Raw genomic sequence first — 25,508 nt, forward strand, 5'->3', positions numbered from 1 at the left:
ACGAGTGAGGCAACATGGCGCCCGCTATTTATAGAGGGGGGCTTGGCCAGGCTCCCCCTCTGTGATTGGCTGCAGTCAGAGGGCTGGGAGCCCTCTGATTTGCTTGTGAGGACTCGAGGTAACGTCTGTCGTGACGCTATCCGAGCTCGGATAGCTAGCATATCTCCGGATAGCTGCTTGCTATCCGAGTGCGCTCGGATAGCACAGCCCGGATAGCTAATACTATTCGAGCTCGGTTTTCAAGCTCGAATAGTGAAAAAAGAGCTAGGATATCTGAGTAACTCGGATATCCTAGTTCAGATGAGCATCACTAGTGCAGTGTTTACTTCCTGGAGCGGCCGCTCTGTGCGGCGATTGGCTGGGCAGGACCACGTGATGCCGCATGTGTCCAAGAGTACACATCACAGCATCACGGACGCCAGAGTGAGCTGCACAACGCGGCTCACTCCAACGTCCACACCAGAGAGCATCAGGCGTTGCATTAGGGGCACGTTATATGCCCTATAACGTCCCCTAAACGCAACGTCCTGGTGTGTAACTAGCCTGAATGTGATAAGAAGTCTAAAGATTGACACAACCATTTATAAGGCTCTGCCCACCTTCCCTGCCGACTATCGCAAGCAGCATGTCCCGAAGCCACTGCCAGGCAAATGGACAGCAGAATAAGTGGCTGAGAGCCTATATGCTAAGTTTACTTCTCACTGTAAGTGCAACTGTACAGTATGTGTTTTACAGATTGTAAAAGTTAATGCACTATTGAAGGGCTCCTGTTCCTTTCTGTCTTTAAGATAAACATTTTGCAATGAGAAAAATGAAAAATGCTGAGGAAAATGGATTCAATAAAAAAGCTATAAGAAAAAACAAAACCTAAGCCAAAATGAAGCATCTATAGCTAAATAGGGTTAACTGTCATCAACAAACAACACTACTTTGAATTTGCCAGGCATTTTAAACAACTGACACCTACATAATGGTGTCAATTAGCTAGACTGTTGTGTGGGCTCTTGAGATGCAAGGCAAGCAGAGGCAAAAGATAAGATGCATTCTACAGCAAATATTGCAGAGGATTTTATCCAGTAAGTGCACTGAAGGCAGAAGCAATGTAATGCTGGGTACACACGATACAATTTCCTATCAAATAGATGGGTAATCTGACAGGAAGTTGCACTGTGTGTACATGTTCAAACGGCCCCCGAACGATAACTGGATCAATTTTCCTATATCTTCGGAAATTCGATACAATTATGAAATGGGAGCAGAACAGACATGACAGAAATAATTGTCCAATTTCCATAGGTCAGACGGGAAATGGCATTATGTGTACCCAGCATTAGGTTTCTACTTTAGTTTGCGAACTTGGAAGAAAGAATTACTTTTGTTATTGTAGTACAAAAATAACTACATTTCTGATTGGTTTACAGGTTTTTAATGCATTGAAGACAAACTCCCTGCATGTACCCTATAGAAACTCGAAACTTACCCATCTCCTGCAGCCATCACTTAGTGGCCAGGCCAAGGTAAAGTATCACACTTACTTTGACGCTTTATAAAGTAATGTTTGTTCCTTCACTGCTCAGTTATCACTTACTCTGCTTTTTATTCCAGGCATGTGTTTTTGTGAACATAAGTCCAGATTTAAATGACCTTGCAGAAACGATTAGCACTCTTCAGTTTGGTTCATCCATCCAACAAATAGCACTTGGCAAGCCTATTCCTCATATTTCTAATGTGAAGTCTGGCCAGTAATGGAACTTTATAAAGATATGTTAACTCTGTGGTTTAATGGTTTGTTTAGGAAATAAAACTACAAACCCATCCATTTTTTCTGTGCACCCCTCCTTCCAAATAAAAACAGCATGAAGAGAATTCTCTTTGATAACCCTAGCTACTCTGTCTCATCAAGACAAAATGCAGATACTGGACTCTAACATAGCCAAAAAAAATTTAGTGATTGAGCTGAATGCTTACTGATTTTGGTTTTCTTGACAAAGTGTGAATGAAGCAGGAGGTCTGAATAAGAAAGGAAGATAGGAAGATGAAAAATAAATAGTGTGGTGCATATTACATTTACCAGTTTAACACAAATTTTTCAACCACTCCCTATAGTGCCCTAAAATCAAGTGTCTGAAATGTTTGCAAAAATGTTGCAGATATATGTACTGTACTCCGCTTTTGCAAGATAATTAGATGAGTGTTAGCATAAAGCTATCATGTCTAAAATATATATTGCATTTTGACAAGTGGTACTGTTGAGGATATGCTTCTGTATACATTTTCTGGGTCAGGTAGCGGAACGTGGTGCTATGCTTATTCTGTATTATTTGGTACTGTTTGAGGATATGCTTCTTCTGTATACCTTTTCTGGGTCAGGCAGTGGAACGTGTTGATATAATTACCTTTGCTGCACTAGTATCTACATTTTCAGACCTTGCCATGCACCAGTTTCGTTATGTTCAACTCTCACATGCGTTTGCGTCTCAACTTTAGTGCTCAATTGAGGATATGCTTCTTCTGAAAGGCTCTACCAAAGGGATGCATACCGGACACTCTAGAATAAATATAACTTAATCTGAACAGCGTGCTTGGCTTAAAACTAAAATGTTAATTGTCAAATCTGGAATAATTCTTCAATTAAAGGTTTGAAAAAAAACTTTATGACTAATGTAATTCTATAGAAGTAAAATATCTACTGTTTAAATTAAACAAGACTCTTAAAACATCAGAGACTTGTAATGATGTCTAAAAGTCATTAGTTAGTACAATGGTACTAGTACAATCAAAGAAGGGAGCATTAATTAGTTTAATTGGCTAATAGGTATCATGGATGCTATGGAAACATTTCCATTGTAGCAGATATGTATTCAGTTAGCAGACGCTGCCTTCACAGCATGAGAAATATGCAGTAAATGATTTTTATAAAGTCTGTAGAAAAATGATCACCTGCTGAAGCCATCTGATGGTTCATTCTGGCATTACACAGAGAGGCTTTTATACTTTGTTAGTCTACTCTTGTTTAATGAGATCCTCCCAATATGAGAAACACAAATGCACCTTTAGCATATTTCTTATTAAAGGGCCAGTTTCCACAGAGGCTGTTTGTGCCCGATTTCAGATGCACAAATGCGTATCCGGAATCCCAGCCTATTGAAAATTAATAGGCAGCTTCCCAATTAGTGCGTGTGAAAAATTTTCTTGAAGCAGTTCTTCAGAATTCTGGACAACACGTCTAAATCACCATACAGCACAGCTACAGGAATTCGGATGCATATGTGTAAACAAGTGCCGGCATCTATCTCGGAGACGGACAGCTGGCACTTGTAGAAATCTGCACTATTGCCTCAAGATGTTGTTACACACTAGCTGGTTGAGTACGCTGGTTTGCCTGAGTGCTTCAAGTCTTGAAAGATCTTCTCCAATCACTGGTATCTCCTCATTGTGTGCTGTTAACTCCTCCTCACTATCGGAGAGGTTGCATAAGAGGGAATCATTTTCATAAGTCGGAAAGTAATACCTGTCAACAAAACAAACACATTACTTTCTTTTCTTTGTTAAGTTGTTTTAAGGCTAAAAAAGTACACTGCAAAATGCATTACAAAGAAAAATTGAAGTTGTCCATTGCTATAGTACCATTTCACTGTCCACCTGGCACGTGAAAAACTGCTATGGTCAACTTTTTCACTCCTATCGATTTATGTTCATACTAACAGAAACAAGAAGCAGTTTTCTTAACATGCTTAGAACCTCTTCTTAATATGATGCCCAGAAAATGAATATGCTACCACATACAACCTAAAGGGGAATTCTGGGTCACTACCAACTCTAATGGTTATTTTTAAAAATTAAAAATACAAGCATTAAATAATTACACATACTTGCAAATACAGTAATGACTGTTCCAACAAATCTCCTGATTAACTTAAGATTTCAACTGTACTATAGGAAAACAGAACATGTATAGCAATGATAAGCATGCCAGAGACTCTCCAGGAGGTTGCCATTTGCCTCCTATGAAACCAACCCTGCCACAATGCTGACAGCAGAGTCAATAGAAATGATGATCTGATAAAGAAATCGTTGGCACTGCAGCATAGAATATCTGGAAACATGGGGGACAGGCAGGCAACAAACACTCCTCTCACTTGGACGAAGAAGCGTGCTCTGGTCCTGAGGTGCAGCAATCTGTAGGTTAAAGGAGGAAGGAAGGATCGGCACTGCAAAATGCTTTTATTTCTGAAGTGAGGCTCAGTCCATTAAGATGCGTGCAACAGCTAAGCAAAATAAGTGGACATACTGGTGCTTGGAGGTGTGGAGGTCGCGGTGGGTGCTGGGCACTGATCGCCTGACCGCCGCTTCGTGCTAAATCGCTGGCCAGCCTCCATAGAAGCGTGATTAAGCGCAAAACGGCCATCAGGCGATCAGTGCCCAGCACCCACCTCGACCTCCACACCTCCAAGCACTGGTATGTCCACTTATTTTGCTTAGCTGTTGCTTGCATGTTAATGGACTGTGTCTCACTTTGGAAATAAAAGCATTTTGCAGTGCCGATCCTTCCTCCTCTAACCTGTCAATAGAAATGAGCAGAAACGAAAAGCGGTTTTCTGTGTATTCCTATAATCTGGGATAAGAGTGATGTCCAAAGAAGGTATTTAGGATACCACCAAAAAGGAACTTAAATGAAACTTAGAGATGTTCCCAACAGGTCTGTAACAGTACCTCCATCTTCAAAGCACAGCTTAAAGTTACATGCGTTTTATCAACAGGTAATAGTTACAAACTGCCAACAATGGAAGCAACATAGTGGTCTTACAGGCATGCATGAGTTGTCATTAAGACAATTTGGTGTAAATCGTATTATTAGACTAACAAAGGATCTCAACTGTAAACTTCAGAATACATGAAGATACTTATTGAGATGGAGAGTAGAAAATGGTTTAGGAGTGGAAATACACATTTTCCACATAGCAGTTTCATCAAGATTCAGAAAACCTGACCAAGCACCGCTGTGTCCTCTCATTGATGGTATGGGTCAGTCACCAAGACCCTGTTGAAGTTTCTTTATTTCTATTTCGCTTCCAGTATTATCTAAAACATTATCTCAAATGCAGATAAGGTTCTGAATACCATTAGACATTTTATTTGATGTGTTGACATCATATTGCTACCAACTGACGTAGTAAATTTGTACAACTGTATTCCTTATGAAATAGGTATTTGTGTAGACTGAGAGGGGTTGGTTTCATATAGGAGTCACAAAATTCTGATGGCACTCAACCATTCCAATTTATTCTTGGCTTGACGGGAGGAGTCACTGGTGCTCATATCACAGAATCCATACATTTCCAAGCTAAAGACTTGGCTACAATTTGTGGATTTGTTCCTGCCATGGTCACGTTCAGAGAATGAGTTTGATGGAACACACCTTGTGAGAATTATATTTGTTTCCATCATAATGGTCCTAGAGCTTGGTGCCGAAAAATAAACTATATTTCATTGGACCATATATGCCAAAGTGTGTGTGAGAAATGACATTAAAGTGATCTAAATGTTGGCAAGAAATGCTTAGACTCTGCCCCTAAAGAATTTTGCAGAGGAACATTTATAAAAAATAAGGTTAGTCTAGGTGAATTTAAAAAAAATAGACTGCAGGTGAGTGGTGATCTAAATGCAGTCCAGTGTGTAATTGTAGATGCAGACGTGCATGTAAAAATAGTGAGGAGGGAGGGTACTTAGCACCTCCTTACATGCATCAGTGTGTTGTATAGTGTATATGCTGCTGTAAAATGCTGCTTGTGTAAATTATGTTACATTTGCTCTGAGAAAACTAAGGCCTCTTGCACACTGATTCCGATTACGCTTTTTAATCGGTTTTTACATCCAATTCTGATTTTTAATCTTTACTGCATGCTGCATTCTTTGATCCGTTTTCCTGTTGAATGTATTCACGGAAAATCGGAATTGAAAATCGGAAACGGAATCGAAAATGGAATCGGAAACGCAGAACGGATTTGCAGTGTGCAGGGAGCCTTAGGCCTTGTTTCCATCTGTGCACTTCTGATCACTTTTTATCAGCACATCAATGTTACAGATTGATACATGTTGCTGAAAAGCAGACAGAAGCGCATAGATGGAAACAAGGCCCAAGTGTAAATGATGGTCAAGAATTTGTCTCTTTTGCAACAAAAAGTTGTGTGTGCCTGTCACTCTTATTTAAAAAAACAGGTGATGTAGTGAAGCAGTAAACATGGTTTGGTCCCAAGATTTTTTTAAAACGTGTCGCTACCGTTAAGTTTTTAATCCCCATATTTTTTTTTTAAATAACCAATACTAGTTTCACGCTCCAACATTTGCAATGTTATCTTAGTACAGCAATGTTGTTTTTGTATCTTTTGAATTCAGTATAGGGAAACCTGTTTCAATTTTACACAGCGTCTCACAGTGTTTGGAAGTGGGGCTGTAACAACATGAGTGGATGGCCAAAACATATGGACTAAAAGGACAACTGAAATGAGAGGGATATGGGGACTGCCATATCCATTTCCTTTTAAACAATACTAGTTACCTGGCTGTTCTGCTGATTCTCTGCATCAAATACTTTTAGCCATAGACCCTGAACAAGCATGCAGATTATATGTTTTAGACAAAAATCTGACAAGATTAGCTGCGTGCTTGATTCGGGTGAGTGATTCAGACCCTACTGCAGCTAAAGAGATCAACAGGCCTGTCAGGCAATTGGTATTGTTTACAAGGTAATAAATATGGCAGCCTCCATATACCTCTCACCTCAGGTTCCCTTTAAACAATGGTTTGAGAAACGCTGCACAAATGTAAGCTTGCTGGTGGTGAAAAGCAGTGAGTCTGTGCTTGGAGCTAGGCATTGACCATAAGTGCCTTCAGGAGATCAGGTTTTCATGATTTCTCTAATCTTGCAAATGCTGCGTACCGGTAATTGGTATTGCTGGATCAAAAAGAAACAAGATTAGCAGTGTGAGAAATCTGTGACTGCGAACTGGCTTTAACATTGCCTTATGATAAGATCACGTCAACTGTGCTACACTGTATGCAGGTAAAAGTGCAAGTTACGTAAAATCAGTTACTGTTATTGAATTTTATTCAGACTAGAGTGTTGTGTTGCAGAGCATTGAGGAAAATAGAAAACATCCTCTTCTCATGCAGCCCCTTAAAAAATGCAGCACAATGCATGCATGAGAAAGAATTGCTACTGAATGCATCCATTTCTAGGGTAAACCAGACTTAAAGTGGACCTGCACTTAGAATGTCCTCTTTGCTTTAAAAGATACGCATAATAACCTTGAAACAAAAAACATTTCTTTGTTAAAGCTAATACAAATCCTAAAATAAATCGGTTTTGTTTCTACTTCCTAAATGGAACAAGACATAGGGTTAACAGCCTGTGCTTTCAAATGAGCTTATCTGCGATCTCTGGCAATCGTGTAACACAGGGGAGAGAGCAAATTACAACTTGTTATTAGACGCAAATGAGGGGAAATTAAACAGGCTAAACTCTCTAAATACATACAGGGTGAATTTTTCTCTGTTTTCCTTCTGTCCTGTGCAAGAGTTCAGGCCCACTTAAAAGTTCTTGGAAATATGTACAGGTCCTTCTAAAAAAATTAGCATATTGTGATAAAGTTCATTATTTTCTGTAATGTACTGATAAACATTAGACTTTCATATATTTTAGATTCATTACATACAACTGAAGTAGTTCAAGCCTTTTATTGTTTTAATATTGATGATTTTGGCATACAGCTCATGAAAACCCAAAATTCCTATCTCAAAAAATTAGCATATTTTATCCGACCAATAAAAGAAGTGTTTTTCAAACAAAAAGCGTCAACCTTCAACTAATTATGTTCAGTTATGCACTCAATACTTGGTCGGGAATCCTTTTGCAGAAATGACTGCTTAAATGCGGCGTGGCATGGAGGCAATCAGCCTGTGGCACTGCTCAGGTGTTATGGAGGCCCAGGATGCTTCGATAGCAGCCTTAAGCTCATCCAGATTGTTGGGTCTTGCGTCTCTCAACTTTCTCTTCATAATATCCCACAGATTCTCTATGGGGTTCAGGTCAGCAGAGTTGGCAGGCCAATTGAGCACAGTAATACCATGGTCAGTAAACCATTTACCTGTGGTTTTGGCACTGTGAGCAGGTGCCAGGTCGTGCTGAAAAATGAAATCTCCATAAAGCTTTTCAGCAGATGGAAGCATGAAGTTCTCTAATATCTCCTAATAGCTAGCTGCATTGACCCTGCTCTTGATAAAACACAGTGGACCAACACCAGCAGCTGACATGGCACCCCAGACCATCACTGACTGTGGGTACTTGACACTGGACTTCAGGCATTTTGGCATTTCCCTCTCCCCAGTCTTCCTCCAGACTCTGGCACCTTGATTTCCGAATGACATGCAAAAGTTGCTTTCATCCGAAAAAAGTACTTTGGACCACTGAGCAACAGTCCAGTGCTGCTTCTCAGTAGCCCAGGTCAGGCGCTTCTGCCGCTGTTTCTGGTTCAAAAGTGGCTTGACCTGGGGAATGTGGCTCCTGTAGCCCATTTCCTGCACACGCCTGTACACGGTGGCTCTGGATGTTTCTACTCCAGACTCAGTCCACTGCTTCCGCAGGTTCCCCAAGGTCTGGAATCGTCCTTCTCCACAATCTTCCTCAGGGTCCGGTCACCTCTTCTCGTTGTGCAGCGTTTTCTGCCACACTTTTTCCTTCCCACAGACTTCCCACTGAGGTGCCTTGATACAGCACTCTAGGAACAGCCTATTCGTTCAGATATTTCTTTCTGTGTCTTACCCTCTTGCTTGAGGGTGTCAATGATGGCCTTCTGGACAGCAGTCAGGTCGGCAGTCTTACCCATGATTGCGGTTTTGAGTAATGAACCAGGCTGGGAGTTTTTAAAAGCTTAGAGATCTTTTGCAGGTGTTTAGAGTTAATTAGTTGATTCAGATGATTAGGTTAATAGCTAGTTTAGAGAACCTTTTCATGATATGCTAATTTTTTTATAGGAATTTTGGGTTTTCATGAGCTGTATGCCAAAATCATCAATATTAAAACAAAAAAAGGCTTGAACTACTTCAGTTGTGTGTAATGAATCTAAAATATTTGAAAGTCTAATGTTTATCAGCACATTACATAAAATAATGAACTATATCACAATATGCTAATTTTTTGAGAAGGACCTGTAGTTAGTCTTAAAGCGGATCCAAGATGAAAAACTAACTATAACAAATAACTTGTCTATAGATCTTATCTAAAGCTTAGATAGTTTACACAGCAAATCTAGCTGCAAACAGCTTTAATAGAATATGATTATTTATTCCTGTGATACAATGACAGCAGCCATGTTGTTTGTAAACATTACACAGAGGCAGGCTTATCTGCATCTTGAGTAAAAAAAAAAAAAAAACCTAATCCCCCCCCCCCCTCCTCCCCTCTGCCTCTGAAAGCTCTGCTTAGTAATACCTCCCCCTCCTCCTGCCCAGACTGAGCTCCCATGAGCCCTTGCTACTGTCTGAAAGTGTCTTGGCTCTATGAAAACCTCTGGGCGTGGCTTGTTTAGTTTATAGGGAATTAGCGTATTAAAACAAAAACAAAAAAGTATTTGGCTTGAGGAATGCCCTATAAACAAAAGGAACACAAAAATGCAACGAGGAAAGGAACACAATTATGCAACGAGTAAAAGTTCATCTCGGATCCACTTTAAGTTAGTAAATGTGAATACTTTGTAAAAGGCTCTTACTGTGGCTGATCCCATACAGATCTCTCAGGAAGAACACTGATATGATTTTCTTTTTCCATGTGAGTTATTAATTCAGTTTTCGACTGAAACTTCTCTTGACAGCCATGACATCGACACTGATGGATTTGCCTTCTAATAAAATTCACTAATTTGACTTGCTGATAAAACTTGAGTCCTGTCAAACAGAAAACAATACCAGTCAGTGAAAAAGATGTTGCTTTGCTAGAAGTCAGTTAAGCATATCAAAAAGAGTTACAAGTGAAATCAATGTAAATTGAATGCATTTATGACACTGCATTTAGTAAAACTTGTCAGGTCTTTCAGTTCTCCTTGAATCGTCTCATACATTTCTGTTAAGGGAATTAAACCAAACGTATTTCTTCAAGAATTGTTAAGTATTTGTGTTTCAATTTTTTCTATTGTTTTGTTTTACAACAATATAACATGACAAATGTCGTAATTAAGTATCATCATATACATTAATCACCTGTAATGTAACACATACGAACATAAATAATAATTGAAACAGTTCTGCCAATCTGGGCGAAACGTGTGCTCCATAGGACTACAGCCTGCTTTCTAGAGCATGTATTCGATTAAATCAGAATCCCTTTATTTCGCCAAGCACGGGTGGGCCGTGCCCGGAATTGGATTTGGCACATTGATGGCATAGAAAGAGTCGAAAACAACAGACAGGAGTAGTACACCAGAGCAAGAGTAGTACAACAGAACATGATTAATACAACAAGACATAAGAATACACATTTGTGGTAGGGTCCGGCAGGGACAGCAGCGTGTGACAGCAGATAACACTGGCATGACCTAACCAAGGCAGATAACAAGCAGCCGCAGCCGAGTTCGGATGTTAGACTACAGACGGCTACAGAGGGGGGGGGGGGGAATAGTAGAACGGGCAGAGTTCAAGAGTCTAATGGCAGTGGGGAAAAAAGGTGTTCATGCGCCTACTGGTTTTTGCAGGGATGGACTGGAACCTCCGATCTAGTTTGAGTCGCCTGAAAAAACTGCGACCAGGGTGTGAGTGGTCACTCACAATTTTCATTGCCCTGTTACGCAGCCTGGTGTTGTAGATGAGATCTAGAGGGGGAAGAGGTTTCCCGATGATCCTCTTCGCTGAGCTGATGACCCTCTGAAGTTTGTATCTGTCACTGGTGGTGCAGCCAGCAAACCAGACCAGGATGGATGAGCAGAGAACTGACTATCGTCGCAGAATAGAAGGACCTCAGAAGTTCTTGGGCCATACCAAATTTCTTTAGTTGGCGAAGGAAGAAAAGTCTTTGCTGAGCCTTCTTCTGAGTTGCGGTGGTATTAGCCTTCCAGGTCAGGTCGTCAGAGATGGTCGTACCTAGAAGGTGGACGCTAGGAACCCTAGCGACTTCGGTACCCTCGATGTACAGCGGGGGGGGGGGGGGGGGATTACTGGTATACTTCCTGAAATCAATGACCATCTCCACAGTTTTGGCTGTGTTGAGAACCAGCTTATTCTCTCTACACCAATTGCAGACTCTGTCGACCTCCTGGCGGTAGACCTGCTCGTCATTCTCACTAACAAGGCCGACAATTGTGGTATCGTCCGCAAATTTGATGATTTTGAGTCCGCAGTGGATGTGCAGTTATTTGTGTATAGAGAGAACAGGAATGGTGACAATACGCAGCCCTGAGGGGCTCCAGTGTTTGTCACTCTGGGTCTGGAGAATAGGTTGCCCAGCTTCACAACCTGGGACCTGTTTGAGAGAACGTCTGTGATCCAGAGGCGAAGAGTAGGATGGACTTCCAGCTCCATGAGATTGTCATGCAGGATACGGGGGCAGATAGTGTTAAAGGCCGAGCTGAAGTCCAGGAGAAGGATTTTAGCATAGGAGTTCGGCCTGTCTAGGTGGTCAGTGATAAATTCCAGGCAGATGTTGATAGCATGGTCCGTGGACCTGTTTGCTCTGTATGCAAACTGGAGAGGGTCCAGTCGGTCTAGAGTAGTGATCTTGAGCAGAGACAGGACCACTTTTTCAAAGGTCTTCATGACCACTGATGTTAGGGCCACGGGCCGGAAGTTGTTTAGGTCTGAAACTCCTTGCTTTTTCGGGACGGGAATGATGGTGGATTCCTTGAAACATGTAGGGACCTTCCCTTCCCCGAGGGGCCTGGCATAGATAGAGGTGAGGACGGGGGCCAGCTGCCGTGAGTAGGTCTTCAGACATGCCGGTGACACGCCATCAGGGCCAGATGCTTTCCTGGCATTCAGGGAAGACAGAAGGCGAAGAACGTCGGTCTCGGATACTGTCAGGGAAGGGCATGTGCTCGAGCTAGGTTCAGTGCGCCTAACAGCAGGGGGGAGGGGGCGGAAGGAGTTGACTGCCCCCCAGGGGTAGCTGGGACCTCAAACCTGCAGTAAAAGTTGCTGAGTTCCTCGACTAGCTCGGAGCAAGGAGTAGCCTGTTGGGGTGGGGGTTTATAGCTAGTGGCAGCCTTCAGGACCTTCCAGACAGCCCGAGGGTCGTTTGAGCGGAGATTGTTCTGGATCTTTTCAGCATGTGACCGTTTTGCAGCACATAGTTCCCTGTTGAGGGAGTTCCTTGCTGACCTGAAGTCCTCCAGGGAGCCAGACTTATGAGCGGCTTCCTTGCGCTTCCGCAGTTGACGCAGCTTATTTGAGAACAATGGTTTATCGTTAGGGTAAATCTTGAAGGACCTGGTGGGTACACCGGATTCCTCGCAGAAGCTGATTTAGGATGAAACAGCATCAGCCCACACATCTAGGTCGGGTGATTCCAGTGCCTTCCAGTCCGTGCAGTCGAAACACTCCTGGAGTTGGAGCTTGGCTTCATTTGACCACACTTTAGTAGACCTCAGGACTGGTTTCGCTGACTCCAAGCGCCTTCTGTAGGTGAGAACCAGATGGATGAGGCAGTGGTCAGAGGAACCGAGAGCAGTCCATGAGACGGCCTTGTAGGCGTCCTTTAGAGGCGTATAACAGTGGTCAAGAGTACTGCCGTTCCTGGTGGGGCAAACCACGTGCTGGTGGTAGCGTGGGAGCTCATGCCGGAAGTTCGCTTTGTTGAAGTCACCCATGATGATAAACAGAGTCTGGAAGGGATGTCTCCCACTGCGTGATGGTGTCGCTGAGGTCCCGCTGAGCAGATTTAACGTCAGCGTCGGGAGGAATGTACACACCTGCGAGGACGTAGGAGGAGAACTCTCTGGGCAAGTATGTAGGCTTGCAGTTAATGAGTAATAGTTCGAGGTTGGGGGTGCACTTTTTGACTAGTACTGATGTGCTTGGGCTCCATGCGGAGCTGACATAGAAACAGATTCCCCCACCTTTCCCTAGGGGAAATAGTCCAGCAAAAGGAGGACTAGTGGGTTGTAGGACTTTGGTGATCTGTCTTCTGAAAATAGGCAGAACACCTAGGAGAAGGTGGGTTGAGTCTGTTGGTAGAGCAAAGAGACAAGAGAAAGGAAGTAGGAAAGAGGGGGAAATAAGAGAAGAAGAGAGGGACCATATCGCACACCCTTTGTTATTAAAGTGTCCTCCAATGAGGGGTAAGAATTTAACAGTATGGTAGTGCTATTCTAATCTGCAGAACATTATACACTTTCATTTTTATATTGCATATGCCTGAATATCAATGTTGTCTTTTAGCAAAGAATGACTGCAATGTTTGACTCTCAGAATTTGGAAATTGTGAAGATTAAATACTATTTGTCACAGTAAACCAGTATAGGACAGGTATTCCTTTACTTACAAGCATAGTCATTTCTTTTCCTACAAAACAGGTGTAGGAATCCCTGCACTACAAGTACAGTCATTTCAGCTGCCCCTCCATTAATATATACTTAACCCCATACAGCTAATCTCCCCCTTCTTCTGCATTACAAGTATCCAACTTTCTCTGCAGTCGTACGATGTCAGGCCAAAGCATAATTCTCCACAATACCTGAAAAGAGGTTGTGAAACTAGTGTGTGGCTGGAACAAACACTCCTGACAGCAATGAAGAGGAAACAAGTTCAAAAGGCCATCATTACTGCATGAGAGCTGAACAAACATGGGAGAGGATGGCAGTGGAAAAGTTGCTGCATGTGAACTTACTGTCCATACAATTGCATGGGCATATTAACATCTCAGCGTTGTATTGGACCATATTACCTTAATGCACTTTCCACAAGGTGTTTCTGGATAACGTGTCTGATAACGAGCATATTACCATAGAAATTCTTTAGGCTTTGAAAATAATAAACACAATATAAAGTGCAGACTGTGTGTTGTGTTATGCCCTCATTCAATATTAGTAGGATCATGACCTGCAGACAGGAATCCACTGTGATACTAGAGGTCATAAGTCTGTATGGATAAGTGCACAACTGTAAGTACACACAGTAACTTGATGGATTTATTTTAAAAAGTTTCCTTCTAGAGGCAAACATGTATAATTCATTAAAACTTGCCTAAAACGGCTGTGGACTGGACTTAAAAGAGAAACCGTGACCAAGAGTTGAACTTCATCCCATCAGTAGCAGATGCCCCCTTTCACATGAGAAATCTATTCCTTTTCACAAATGGATCATCAGGGGGCTATGTTTGGCTGATATTGAGGTGAAACCCTTCCCACAAGAAACTCTGAGGACCATGATACTCCTGGCAGTTTCCAGTCTGTGAACCCTGTTGCATTGTGGGAAATAGCTGTTTACAGCTGTTTCCAATTGCCAAAACAGCAAGCAGCAGCTACATCACCTGCCAGCAGTAAAATGTCACCATGTGATAAATGTCAGAATGTAAATCAGAGATTTTGAAAAATTTTACAATGGGCAAACACTGACTAAATCATTTCAGAATCAGAATCAGAACTTCATTTCGCCAAGTGTGACCGAGGTCTTACCCGGAATTGGTTGTGGTTCACATGGCAGTAGCAACAGAGCAAGACAGAGATCGGCATAAGACAATAACAATAATACAAGCGAGACAGGCATAAGACAATAACAACGATACAAGCATATAAGCAAGACAGGCAAGTAACCTACAGTACAATATGTGGTTTGCTCATGAACAGAGTCCTCTGGGTTTGGATATTGTGCTTCGTACAGCCCTTAGAGTGGAGTTCTACCCAGAAGCACCCACCAGGGTGGCAGCTGGATTTATATTACTGGCCCGGGTTCAGTGTGCCTCGGCCGGGCTAATTGGCCTGAGTGCAGCTAGCCTACCGATGAGTGGCAGGAGTTCAGCAGGAGGGCTGCTTGGGGAAAAAAGGTGTCTCTGCGCCTGTTAGTCCTTGGGCGGATGGTCCTGTAGCGTCGGCCCGAGGGAAGGAGCTTAAAGAAGCGGCAGCCTGGGTGGGACGGGTCCTGGGAGATCCTGTTAGCCCTCGTCTTCATTCTAGTGGTGTAGAGGAGGTCAAGAGGTGGCAGAGGAGAGCCAATGGTCCTTTCCGCTGAGCTAATGATTCTCTGAAGCTTATACTTATCCCTGGTGGTTGCTTTTGCGTACCACACAATAATGGAGGAGCAGAGTGTAGCTTCAATAGTGGTCGTGTAGAAGCTGGACAGCAGCTCCTGAGGCATACCAAATTTTTTCAATTGGCGCAGGAAAAATAGTCTCTGCTGAGCCTTCTTCTGGATTTTGGTGGTGTTCTCCGCGCAGGGGCGGCGCCAGGGGGGTGCTTGGGGGTGCTCGAGCACCCCCTAGAATTGTCCAAGCACCCCCAAAGCACCCCCTGGAGTGAACTGACTTCAGGCGTCTAAAAGACGCCAAGTCAGTTCACACAGCGGCAGCACGGAGCAGCAGGCAGGGCTACGGTAAGATGGCCGCCCGAAGCCCTGTTCTGCAGACTTCGGGCGGCCATTTTCCCGTAGCCCTGCTCTCAGCATGCAAGCAGGAAGTCTCGTCGTGACGTCAGGAAGGAAGAGGATCGTGGGCGCGCGGGCGCTTCGCGCCACAAGGAGGTCGTGCCAGTGGTCGGGAAAGAAGGTCTTCTGGCTGTAGGTGAGTAAATGGGTTTTTCTTTTCTTTTTCAGGTGGTGCTGATTGTGCATATTGGGGTCATTTCTGCTACGGATTGTGCATATTGGGGTCATTTTTGCTACGGATTGTGCATATTGGGGTCATTTCTGCTACGGATTGTGCATATTGGGGTCATATCTGCTACCGATTGTGCATATTGGGGTCATTTCTGCTACCGATTGTGCATATTGGGGTCATTTCTGCTACCGATTGTGCATATTGGGGTCATATCTGCTACCGATTGTGCATATTGGGGTCATATCTGCTACCGATTGTGCATATTGGGGTCATATCTGCTACCGATTGTGCATATTGGGGTCATATCTGCTACCGATTGTGCATATTGGGGTCATATCTGCTACCGATTGTGCATATTGGGGTCATATCTGCTACCGATTGTGCATATTGGGGTCATATCTGCTACCGATTGTGCATATTGGGGTCATATCTGCTACCGATTGTGCATTTTGGGGTCATATCTGCTACCGATTGTGCATATTGGGGTCATATCTGCTACCGATTGTGCATATTGGGGTCATATCTGCTACCGATTGTGCATATTGGGGTCATATCTGCTACCGATTGTGCATATTGGGGGTCATATCTGCTACCGATTGTGCATATTGGGGTCATATCTGCTACAGATTGTGCATATTGGGGGTCATATCTGCTGCCGATTGTGCATATTGGGGGTCATATCTGCTGCCGATTGTGCATATTGGGGGTCATATCTGCTGCCGATTGTGCATATTGGGGGTCATATCTGCTGCCGATTGTGCATATTGGGGGTCATATCTGCTGCCGATTGTGCATATTGGGGTCATATCTGCTGCCGATTGTGCATATTGGGGGTCATATCTGCTGCCGATTGTGCATATTGGGGGTCATATCTGCTGCCGATTGTGCATATTGGGGTCATATCTGCTGCCGATTGTGCATATTGGGGTCATATCTGCTCCCGATTGTGCATATTGGGGTCATATCTGCTACCGATTGTGCATATTGGGGTCATATCTGCTACCGATTGTGCATATTGGGGCCATATCTGCTACCGATTGTGCATATTGGGGTTATTGAACATGTTTTTTATTCAAATCTGCGTACATTACGTCTATTTTCTTGAGAAAACATGCACAATTATGTGAATTTTCTGGGGAAAGGGGCACCAATACTTGGGCCCTCTGTCTTTGCGTTGCACTTTTAAAGGGAACCCGAGGTGAGCATAATATTGAGGCTGCCATATTTATCTCCTTTTAAGTAATACCAGCTGCCTGGCTGCCGTGTTGGTCCTCTGCCTCTAATTCTTTCAACCATAGACCCTGAACAAGCATGCAGCAGGTCAGGGGTTTCTGACAATATAGTCAGAACTGACAAGATTAGCTGCATGCTTGTTTCTGGTGTAATTCAGTTCACTACTACAGCCAAATAGATCAGCTGGGCTGCCAGGCAACTAGAATTGTTTAAAAGGAAATAAATATGGCAGCCACCGTATCACTCTCACCCTGGGTTCACTTTAAATTACAGTTAGCCCCGCCCTCATCCGGTCATGACCACGCCCATTTTTTCGCCGCGGCGCAGGTTGTAGCCACCCCCATTTTTTGCCGCAGCGCGCTTCGCGCGCCGCAGGTCGTCAGCTCCCCCGGTAATTGGTCCAGCACCTGCTTAGCACCCCCTAAAAAAAATACCTGGAGCCGCCACACCCATTTTAAGTCGCTCGCTAGAGTTGTTCCCAGGAACCTGACGCTAGAGACCCTGGACACTTCAATCTCGTTGATAAGGATTGGTTGTTGTGTGTGGGGGGGGGGGGGGGTGTCTCCTGATGTCTAAGAGGAGTTCCACTGTTTTGGCTGTATTTAGGACGAGCTTATTGTCCTCGCACCATCTGCATATTCTCTCTATCTCGCTGCGATAATCGTGTTACCCCGCTTTGCCGATGAGCCCAATGATGGTGGTATCATCCGCAAATTTAATGACCTTTACAGAGTCAGCTGAGGAAGTACAGTTGTTGGTGTACAGTGAGAACAGGAGAGGGGACAGAACACACCCCTGTGGAGCACCTGTGTTGGTGGTGCTCACACTGGAGAGGCAGTTACCGAGCTTCACCTGTTGGGTCCTGTTTGAGAGGAAGTCCTTTACCCACGCGCAGAGTGTGGGGTCGACTCCAAGATGTGCCAGGTTGTCGATCAGTATGTTTGGGCAGATTGTATTGAATGCTGAGCTAAAGTCCAGAAATAGGATCCTAACGTAGGAGTTTGGTCTTTCGAGGTGTTCCGTGATGTGCGCCAGACTGATGTTGATGGCGTCAACCACAGACCTGTTGGCCCTGTATGCAAACTGATGTGGGTCGAGGAGGGGGCTAGCGAGGCACTTCAGGTGAGCAAGAACCAGACGTTCAAGGATCTTCATGACTATAGGTGTGAGGGCCACAGGTCTGAAGTGGTTGTATTCTGTGTTGCCTGGCTTTTTAGGAACCGGTATGATTGTAGACCTTTTGAGGCAGGAGGGGACGCTGCCTACCGCCAGGGACCTGTTAAAAAGGGAGGTGAGCGTGGGGGCCAGCTGGTCTGCACAGGATCTCAGACAAGTTGGTGACACTCCATCTGGGCTTGTCGAGGGTGCTGGGTTAGCATGCTGCTTGGGATGATTTTCAAACCGACAGTAAAACCTGTTCAGTTCCTCGGCCAGTAAGGTGCGGGGGGTTGCATGCTGGGGGGATGGTTTGAAGTTCTTAGCTGCTCTGAGGCCTTTTCACACCTCGCGTGGGTTATTTGACTGGAGGAGGTGACCCAGCTTGTCAGAGTAGGCCCTCTTTGCAGCGCGCAATTCACGATTTAGGGCGTTCTTTGCGTCTCTGAACTCGTCCCGGGTGCCGTGCTTGTGCGCCGCCTCCTTGAGTTTCCGGAGTCCGCGCAGCTTGCTGTTGAACCACGGCCTCTTATTCGGGAAGATCTTGAAGGTCTTTGATGGGATGCACATCTCCTCGCAAAAGCTGATGTAGGAGGTGATGTTCTCTGCCCATTCCTCCAGGGAGGGTGCCTCTAGAGCCGACCAGTCTGTGCATTCAAAGCAGGCCTGTAGCTCCATCCTAGCCTTGGCTGTCCACCCTTTTACGGTCTTTATGGCGGGCTTTGTAGTTTCAAGGTGCCTTCTGTAGGTGGGGATCAGGTGGATTAGGCTGTGGTCGGAGTTCCCCAGTGCGGCACCTTGGGTGGCCTTGTACGCATTCTTGAGAGTCGTGTAACAGTGGTCAAGGGTGTTGCGATTCCTGGTGGGGCAGGAGATGTGTTGCTTGTAGCGGGGCATCTCCTGTCGCAGGTTTGCGCTATTGAAGTCCCCCAGGATGATGAAGAAAGCCTCCGGGTAGGCAGTTTCCCACTTGGTGATGATGTCGCTGAGCGCACTCAGGGCATTCTTTGTGTTTGCGTCAGGGGGGATATAGACCCCAAAGAGAACGATGGAGGTGAACTCCCTGGGGGAGTACTGAGGCCTGCAGTTTATGGCTATAAACTCAACATCAGGGGAACAGATCGTACTGAGGATGGTGGTACTGGAGCACCAGGTGGTGTTAACATAGAAGCATATGCCGCCTCCTCTTTTCTTCCCAGACAGTGCTTGATCCCGGTCTGCGCGGAGGAGGTCATAGCCTGGCACCTCAATGAAGTTGTCGGGAATGCCGTCGTTCAGCCAGGTCTCGGTAAAGCAGAGAACCGGGGTGCAGCTTCCAATCGAAGGCTTGCTGCTGAGTAGTAGTAACAGTTCATCTACCTTGTAAGGGAGTGAGCAGACATTCCCTAGTAGGATGGCTGGGGTGGGAGAGCGTAGGCCCTTCCTCTTGAGCCTCACCCGGGCTCCTGCCCTTCTCCCTCTGTGGCGGCGTCTGCTTTGGCAGTATTCGGTGTCACTGACCAGATGGGTGATGTGGGCACTGACTGCCTTCCACAGGGGAGTCCATAGGGGGATCCCTGGCAAGAGGGGGATCCTTGGTGAGGGGGTCTCATTTTAGGAGCACCTCTCTGGACAGGGTTGCTATGTGCGGCATTTCACGGGGAGGTGGGATATTTGATATGGCATGAAGAAAGCATGAGACAGCACAGGATATGGTTCGGCGATACAGCAGTTCAGCAGCACAGCAATATGGAATACGGTACACAGTACAGAGTAGCACAGGGGTGCTCAGAACAGCAGACCAGCAGCACAGGATAGCATAGGCAGTGCACAGTTCAGCACAGGAGAGCGTAGGTCAGAGCAGCAGTTCAGCACAGGGGCTCAGAAGCACAGGATGCACCATAGAGCACCGTTCAGCATAGGCAGTTCAGCACAGGGACAGTTAAGCAGCTCAGAAGGGATGCACCATAGTACAGCATGGGCAGCAAGCACAGGGACAGTTGTTAAGCAGCTCAGAAGCACAGGGGCAGTTAAGCAGCTCAGAAACACAGGGATGCCAACACAGATCAGCATAGAGATATAGGAGGCAGATAGTTCTCACCCTGTTGTCGCAGCGTCTGAGAACTTACTTCAGGGGTCAGCAGCAGGTGGTGGAGTCCGGGTCCACTGAGGCGAGGCTTGCTTTGTGGGGGGGCTCGGATTGTTCGGCAGTGACAGCGGGGCCTGTGATGGAGGCCTTGGAGGAACGGTGGTGGGACAGACCAGCGACGGAGGCCTTGGAGGGCCCTGTGGTGGAGGCCTTGGAGGAACGGTGGTGGGACAGCCCAGCAGGAGGTGGTGGCCGGCAGTGGGACCAGGAGGATTTGGTGGCAGTCCGGTGTACACACAGCCCCAGCGTTATGGGCCTGTAGCCGCCTGCAGGAACCACGTGGCAGCAGAGTTGGCGGAGTGCCCAGCCGCAGAGTGCCTGGGGCAAAGCGCTGTGGGGTGGACCTGTGCGGCGCTAGTGTGGAGGCAGCAGGCCGCTCGTGCTGGAGGAGTCGGGAGAAGACTGCGGTGCTCGGAGACACATGAGCCACGTGGGTGCCAGCGATGTTAGGGCCTGGGTCTGTGTGCGCAGAGCATGGCGTCAGCTGGCTGCCGAGCGGATGGAGCCTGAGTCGGCCCCTGAGCAGTGCCCTTGAGTAGTAGGCGCTGAGAGGCTGAGGAGTCACCCGGAGCGGATGGAGACGTCGCCCGGAGTAGGATAAAGCCGGTGGTCTTCCACGAAGCTGGAGAGTATGAACAGCTGGAGGCCTGGAGCGGAGCAACTGCAGGTAACTGCTCGGATGGCTGTGCGCTGCCGCGCGCTACCGCTAACTAAGACTATGACTGTGACTAACTATGACTATGACTAATTATGACTAACTATGACTAACGGAAAGGCGATAATATACAGATAATACAGACGATTACGATTAGCCGATGTGACCGACATTTATACATAATTATTGTAAAAATGAAGCACTTTATTACATTATTTTCACTGGAGTTCCTCTAACTCATGCACACTAATTTATTCTGACATACCGGTAGTTAAACTTTATGGATTATATGTGTACCACTGCTGTGAATTTGAAATGTATTATTCCAGTGTTTGCAAGGGTTTGCCTCAAGCTTTCCAGTTTCCTCCCACTGTGGTAGGGATTAGATTGTGATCCCCTCTAAGGGACAGAGGGTGACAAATTCTCAGGCAACCCAGATTATAGTGAAGGGTTTGGAAGAGAGGAACAGTACATGAGAAGCAGCAGAGCGATGTATTTTCATGGTACAGTATTAATTGAAGAGTCTAGAATCTATATGAGGGAAATTGGAGAGGAAGGTGCTGCCTCAGGTGATGAAACCAATTGTGAGGGACGAGATGTACTATAAGTTTAGAGAAACAGGAGAAAAGCACTATACAAATATTCGGATTCAGGTTTGGATTATATGTGTACTTTTAGGTTTTAACAATTTGGAGAAGGTGAGGAAATCTTTGTCAATTTAAGGGGAAAAAAAATTGTATACAGAAAGCTGTGTATTAATAAATTTGATAATTTAATGCTTCATGCTAACATAAAAGGAAGCTACCGTAAGACACACAAGATTATTTTACACAATTTTCCAAGGTAAGGAATGGATGCATTAATAAATTGTCACTAATAGGTTGTTTTGGTGAAGCAGGTAATTTTGTGGGCAGGCTTGCACAGCTAGTGCGCGGCCACCCTTCAGAAGGAAGAGCTGCGCAGCTCCAGAGCTTCGGTTCAGGATCACTTTAAAAGCTTCAATTAGTTACTATAAAAGAGTAATTTGGGCGCTGAGTGGCACCTGAGGTTTATAGCAACTATTTACCGGTTATAGCCACTTATAGCCGCTATTTACCCTTTGTAGCTGCTAATCGCGGCTTTTAACACTGCCAATATCGGGGGTTAGGAGGCGAGGTCTGTAGTATTAGGAGTGTGTAGGGGAGTCCTAAGGGGATAAAGTTAAGCACCACGGGAGGGGGAGGGGATTTAAGGTCAGGCATTGCTAGGGGGGCTGTGAGAGTAGGGTCGGGTTATGGTAAAATATCAGTGAACATCATAATTAAGTAGTAGAAAATCTGTAATTTTACAGATATTCTATTAGTGGCCATCTCGGGTGCCTTTTTTTACATGTGCACTGTTCGGGATTTTTTTTGTCTGATTAGCATGAAGATCAGCGCACGCACACAGCACAGTTAAGACCGCCAAGAAAGGGATACAAGCTATTTGTATAAATAAATGATCCAATCACAGACTGTGACACTACTTGTGCCCCAGTTTATTCATTTTCTGTATTCTCAATGTGGAACAACTATTAAGTAGGCCCACTAAAATGTTCACATAATTCTTGTGAATCTAGTGACAGTGGCCACATTGCCAATATATTCATATTCAGGAATGCTACAAGATGCTAAAAAATAGATTTAATTTACTGCCAGGAAAATGCAGAGTGTTGGAGATGGCTTTGTGTAAATTAAGTAACTGGGCTCACATGGATCGCATGATTTCACTAATTTTTCTACATGTAGTTATATGCTGTAATAACTACAGCACCCACAAAAACATGACGGATTGTAATCATTTACACAGAAAAAAAAAAGACCTGGCAGCATACAAATTGTAACTAATTATACTCTCCTCGAAAACACATCAAAACCTGTCATAAAAATATTCACATCTCACTTTACCTTTGTATGACAGACTCACTCCCTAGAACTAAGCTAGTCTTTTCCATATCTCCAGGTAGACAACATTTGTATCTGACCAGTTAAGCATATTGTTCTTTGCGCTTTCTAAAGCTATTTTTTGAACTGATTTTTGTTTCATAGTTTTCAATCCTTTCATTGTTTTTTATATATCAAAGCCAGCCTACCCTGGGCATTATCATAGCTGCTACTGTTGAACTAAAGCCTGATACAAATATCCAATTTTGATTCCAATTATTGACCAATTTTACCTCTGATGTAGTATGACAGGTTACATACACAATCTGTTCATAGTATTCAAAATCTATATGCCCTCATACTACATAGAGGGGGTAAAATTGGCCAGTCATTGGGCAATCAAAATGGGATGTGTGTACCAGGCGTTAAGCTTAGAAAACATTTTTTTAATTACCTTAATGATGTAACGATTGGTGTAACACAGAGAGGATCTGATTACCGGTGATCTGCAGCATCACCGAGAATGCAGATATATACCCGATTATTGATGATCTGCAGTATCACCGATAATCAGATATATCTCTAACCTCTGGACACCTGAGTGATAAGAGTGTTTGGTGCAACAGTAATATTTTGAGGAGAGCACCCGAGAGAAGGGTGCTAAACAGTGAGAGATACTGCTTGAGATCAGGTTCCTTCCACAGGTCAGAAGCTCCCCAAGGGGCGGAGCTAAACTGAGAGTGGGAAGGACAGAACGTGAGTGACTCCAATGAGGGAGTGTCACTGACAGATCTGTGAACTATCTCTTAACAGGAGAGAGAGTTCGAGGTCGGACAGGCCAGGTCGTTAACACACGGACAGATAAAGTAGAGAGACAGTAGACAGGTGCAGAATCCTTAGACCAGCAGAGTTTGGCAACAGAGTATCAGAATGACAAAGGTACAGAATCAGAGATCAGAAGAATGGTCAGGGAAGCAGAAGGTCATAACAAATAATCAACAATGCCTAGGCTTGAGTGTGAGCTCCTAGATTCTCAACACTGCAGGAACTAGACTAGATAATAGTAATGATACAGATGGTACAGAATTCCTAGACTAAGGTGTGAGTTCCTTGGCCATTAACACCTAGGAAACTGGTCTAGATAATAACACAGATAATAAAACAATTCCTAGGCTAAGGTGTGAGCTCCGTGATCATCAACACCTACGAAACTGTCTAATAAACACAGATACTGACAAGGTCTGAGTGCTACCACATAGTGATCGCAACGCCAGACACCAGAGAAATGACCAGCACCCAGTATATATACACCAGCGCTCTCTAGCGCCTCCCCTAAGTGCTGGACCAATGGAAGTTGCTGAAATTGTCAGCTGACCGGCTTGGTCAGCTGACTCCCTTCTGACTGTCATAAAGGCCCTGCCTCTCTGCGCGCGCGTCCTCGTGAGCCAGTGTGGACTATCAGTCCCAGCCACACCAGACATGTATTGTAATGTTCCTGCTGTGTTGAATGCGGAATCCGCCGCACCGCTGTCAGTGCGTGCGGCGTTTTCTCCGCATTACTGACAAGAGTAGGCCTATGCGTGCTACCTGCCGCGTCAGGCGCGGAATACGCCGCCCTGTTGTCTGGGCATGCGGCGGTTTCTCCGCGCTCCGACTGCGCGCTAGCTGCCATGTTGAACGCGGAATCAGCCGCCTTACTTTGAGTACTAGCGGCGGCTTTTCCGCGTTTCCTCACAAATGATCATTGATAGCACTGTTGGGGAGGAGCACTATATAGACACAGTTCAGCTATCACCGAGAAGCCTATACTTATCTATAGAGAGGGAATGAGGGTCAGCACACAACCAAAGTGTCACTTACCCAACTGTACTTTGATTTTGTGGAGATCAAACTGATGAATGTCCTAAGAAGAAAAAAAAAAACATTTATTTGCTTTCATTTGTTTAAAATGAACATTTACTCTGTGGAAAAGAATAGTTTTCAGCTTTTTAAATTTTGTGTAACTGCTGAGGAAATTAGGTCTCATTTCTGGGGCAAATCCCTTAAAGAGGAGCTGTTAGGTATAAGGTCTCAGAGAAAATAAACACATATATCAGTAGCTAAAGATTGGCTGTACTTACATTACATATGCATTTCACTGTCCACGTTTGGATTTCACAGAATTTGTATATAGTATATGCAGAGATAGATGCTCCTGACAGCTCATGGCAGGCTCCATGTTTTTCTGTCAAACGTGTCGTCATGTCCTGCCTGCTTCCTGATCACAGATAAGCTTGTACTAAATAACACAGTGTGCAGTGAATATTAATGAGCCATGTGGCTAGGAACAATAGCTGACTCCTGCAGTGTAGTCTGCCCGAGATTTATCAGTGCTAGGAGATTACAATCTGCTGTAACGTCTCATTAGCAGCCGAGGGGAGAGCCCCAGAATGCTTTGCAGTATGATATGCGGCTTGCGTCTTCTTAAGAATAACAGACTTGCTGATAAGCACACATCAAAGGTAACTGAGATTTTTATCTTCACTAATTGCTTTTGGGCTTCCTTCTAAACTGTTTAACACAGGAGAATAGAGGTTTAAATTAGCTTCTGCAGCCTGACAGTTACTCTTTAAAGGGATTGTAAAGGCAAGGAAGAAAAATGAG

General features: G+C 44.7%; 2 protein-coding genes across 3 annotated transcripts in view; one reads left to right on the plus strand and one right to left on the minus strand.

Moving 5' to 3' along the window:
* The window catches only part of LOC137563701 (uncharacterized), a 103,184-nt gene extending 101,365 nt beyond the window's left edge, over positions 1-1,819 (plus strand). Inside the window, exons 13-14 of the mRNA XM_068276504.1 lie at positions 1,422-1,517; positions 1,606-1,819. Coding sequence (XP_068132605.1) covers positions 1,422-1,517; positions 1,606-1,746 — 237 coding nt within the window. The 3' untranslated portion in view covers positions 1,747-1,819. The remainder of the gene's footprint in view (positions 1-1,421; positions 1,518-1,605) is intronic.
* The window catches only part of ZNF277 (zinc finger protein 277), a 111,941-nt gene continuing 87,836 nt past the window's right edge, over positions 1,404-25,508 (minus strand). For both annotated transcript variants that reach the window (XM_068276506.1, XM_068276505.1), the window contains exons 10-12: positions 24,726-24,768; positions 9,768-9,942; positions 1,404-3,511 (exon numbers count right to left, since the gene is read on the minus strand). In XM_068276506.1, the coding sequence (XP_068132607.1) occupies positions 3,331-3,511; positions 9,768-9,942; positions 24,726-24,768 (399 nt within the window). In that variant the 3' untranslated portion in view covers positions 1,404-3,330. The remainder of the gene's footprint in view (positions 3,512-9,767; positions 9,943-24,725; positions 24,769-25,508) is intronic.

This window comes from Hyperolius riggenbachi, chromosome 3 (genome assembly GCF_040937935.1).
Source record: "Hyperolius riggenbachi isolate aHypRig1 chromosome 3, aHypRig1.pri, whole genome shotgun sequence".
NCBI classification, from domain to species: Eukaryota; Metazoa; Chordata; class Amphibia; order Anura; family Hyperoliidae; genus Hyperolius; species Hyperolius riggenbachi.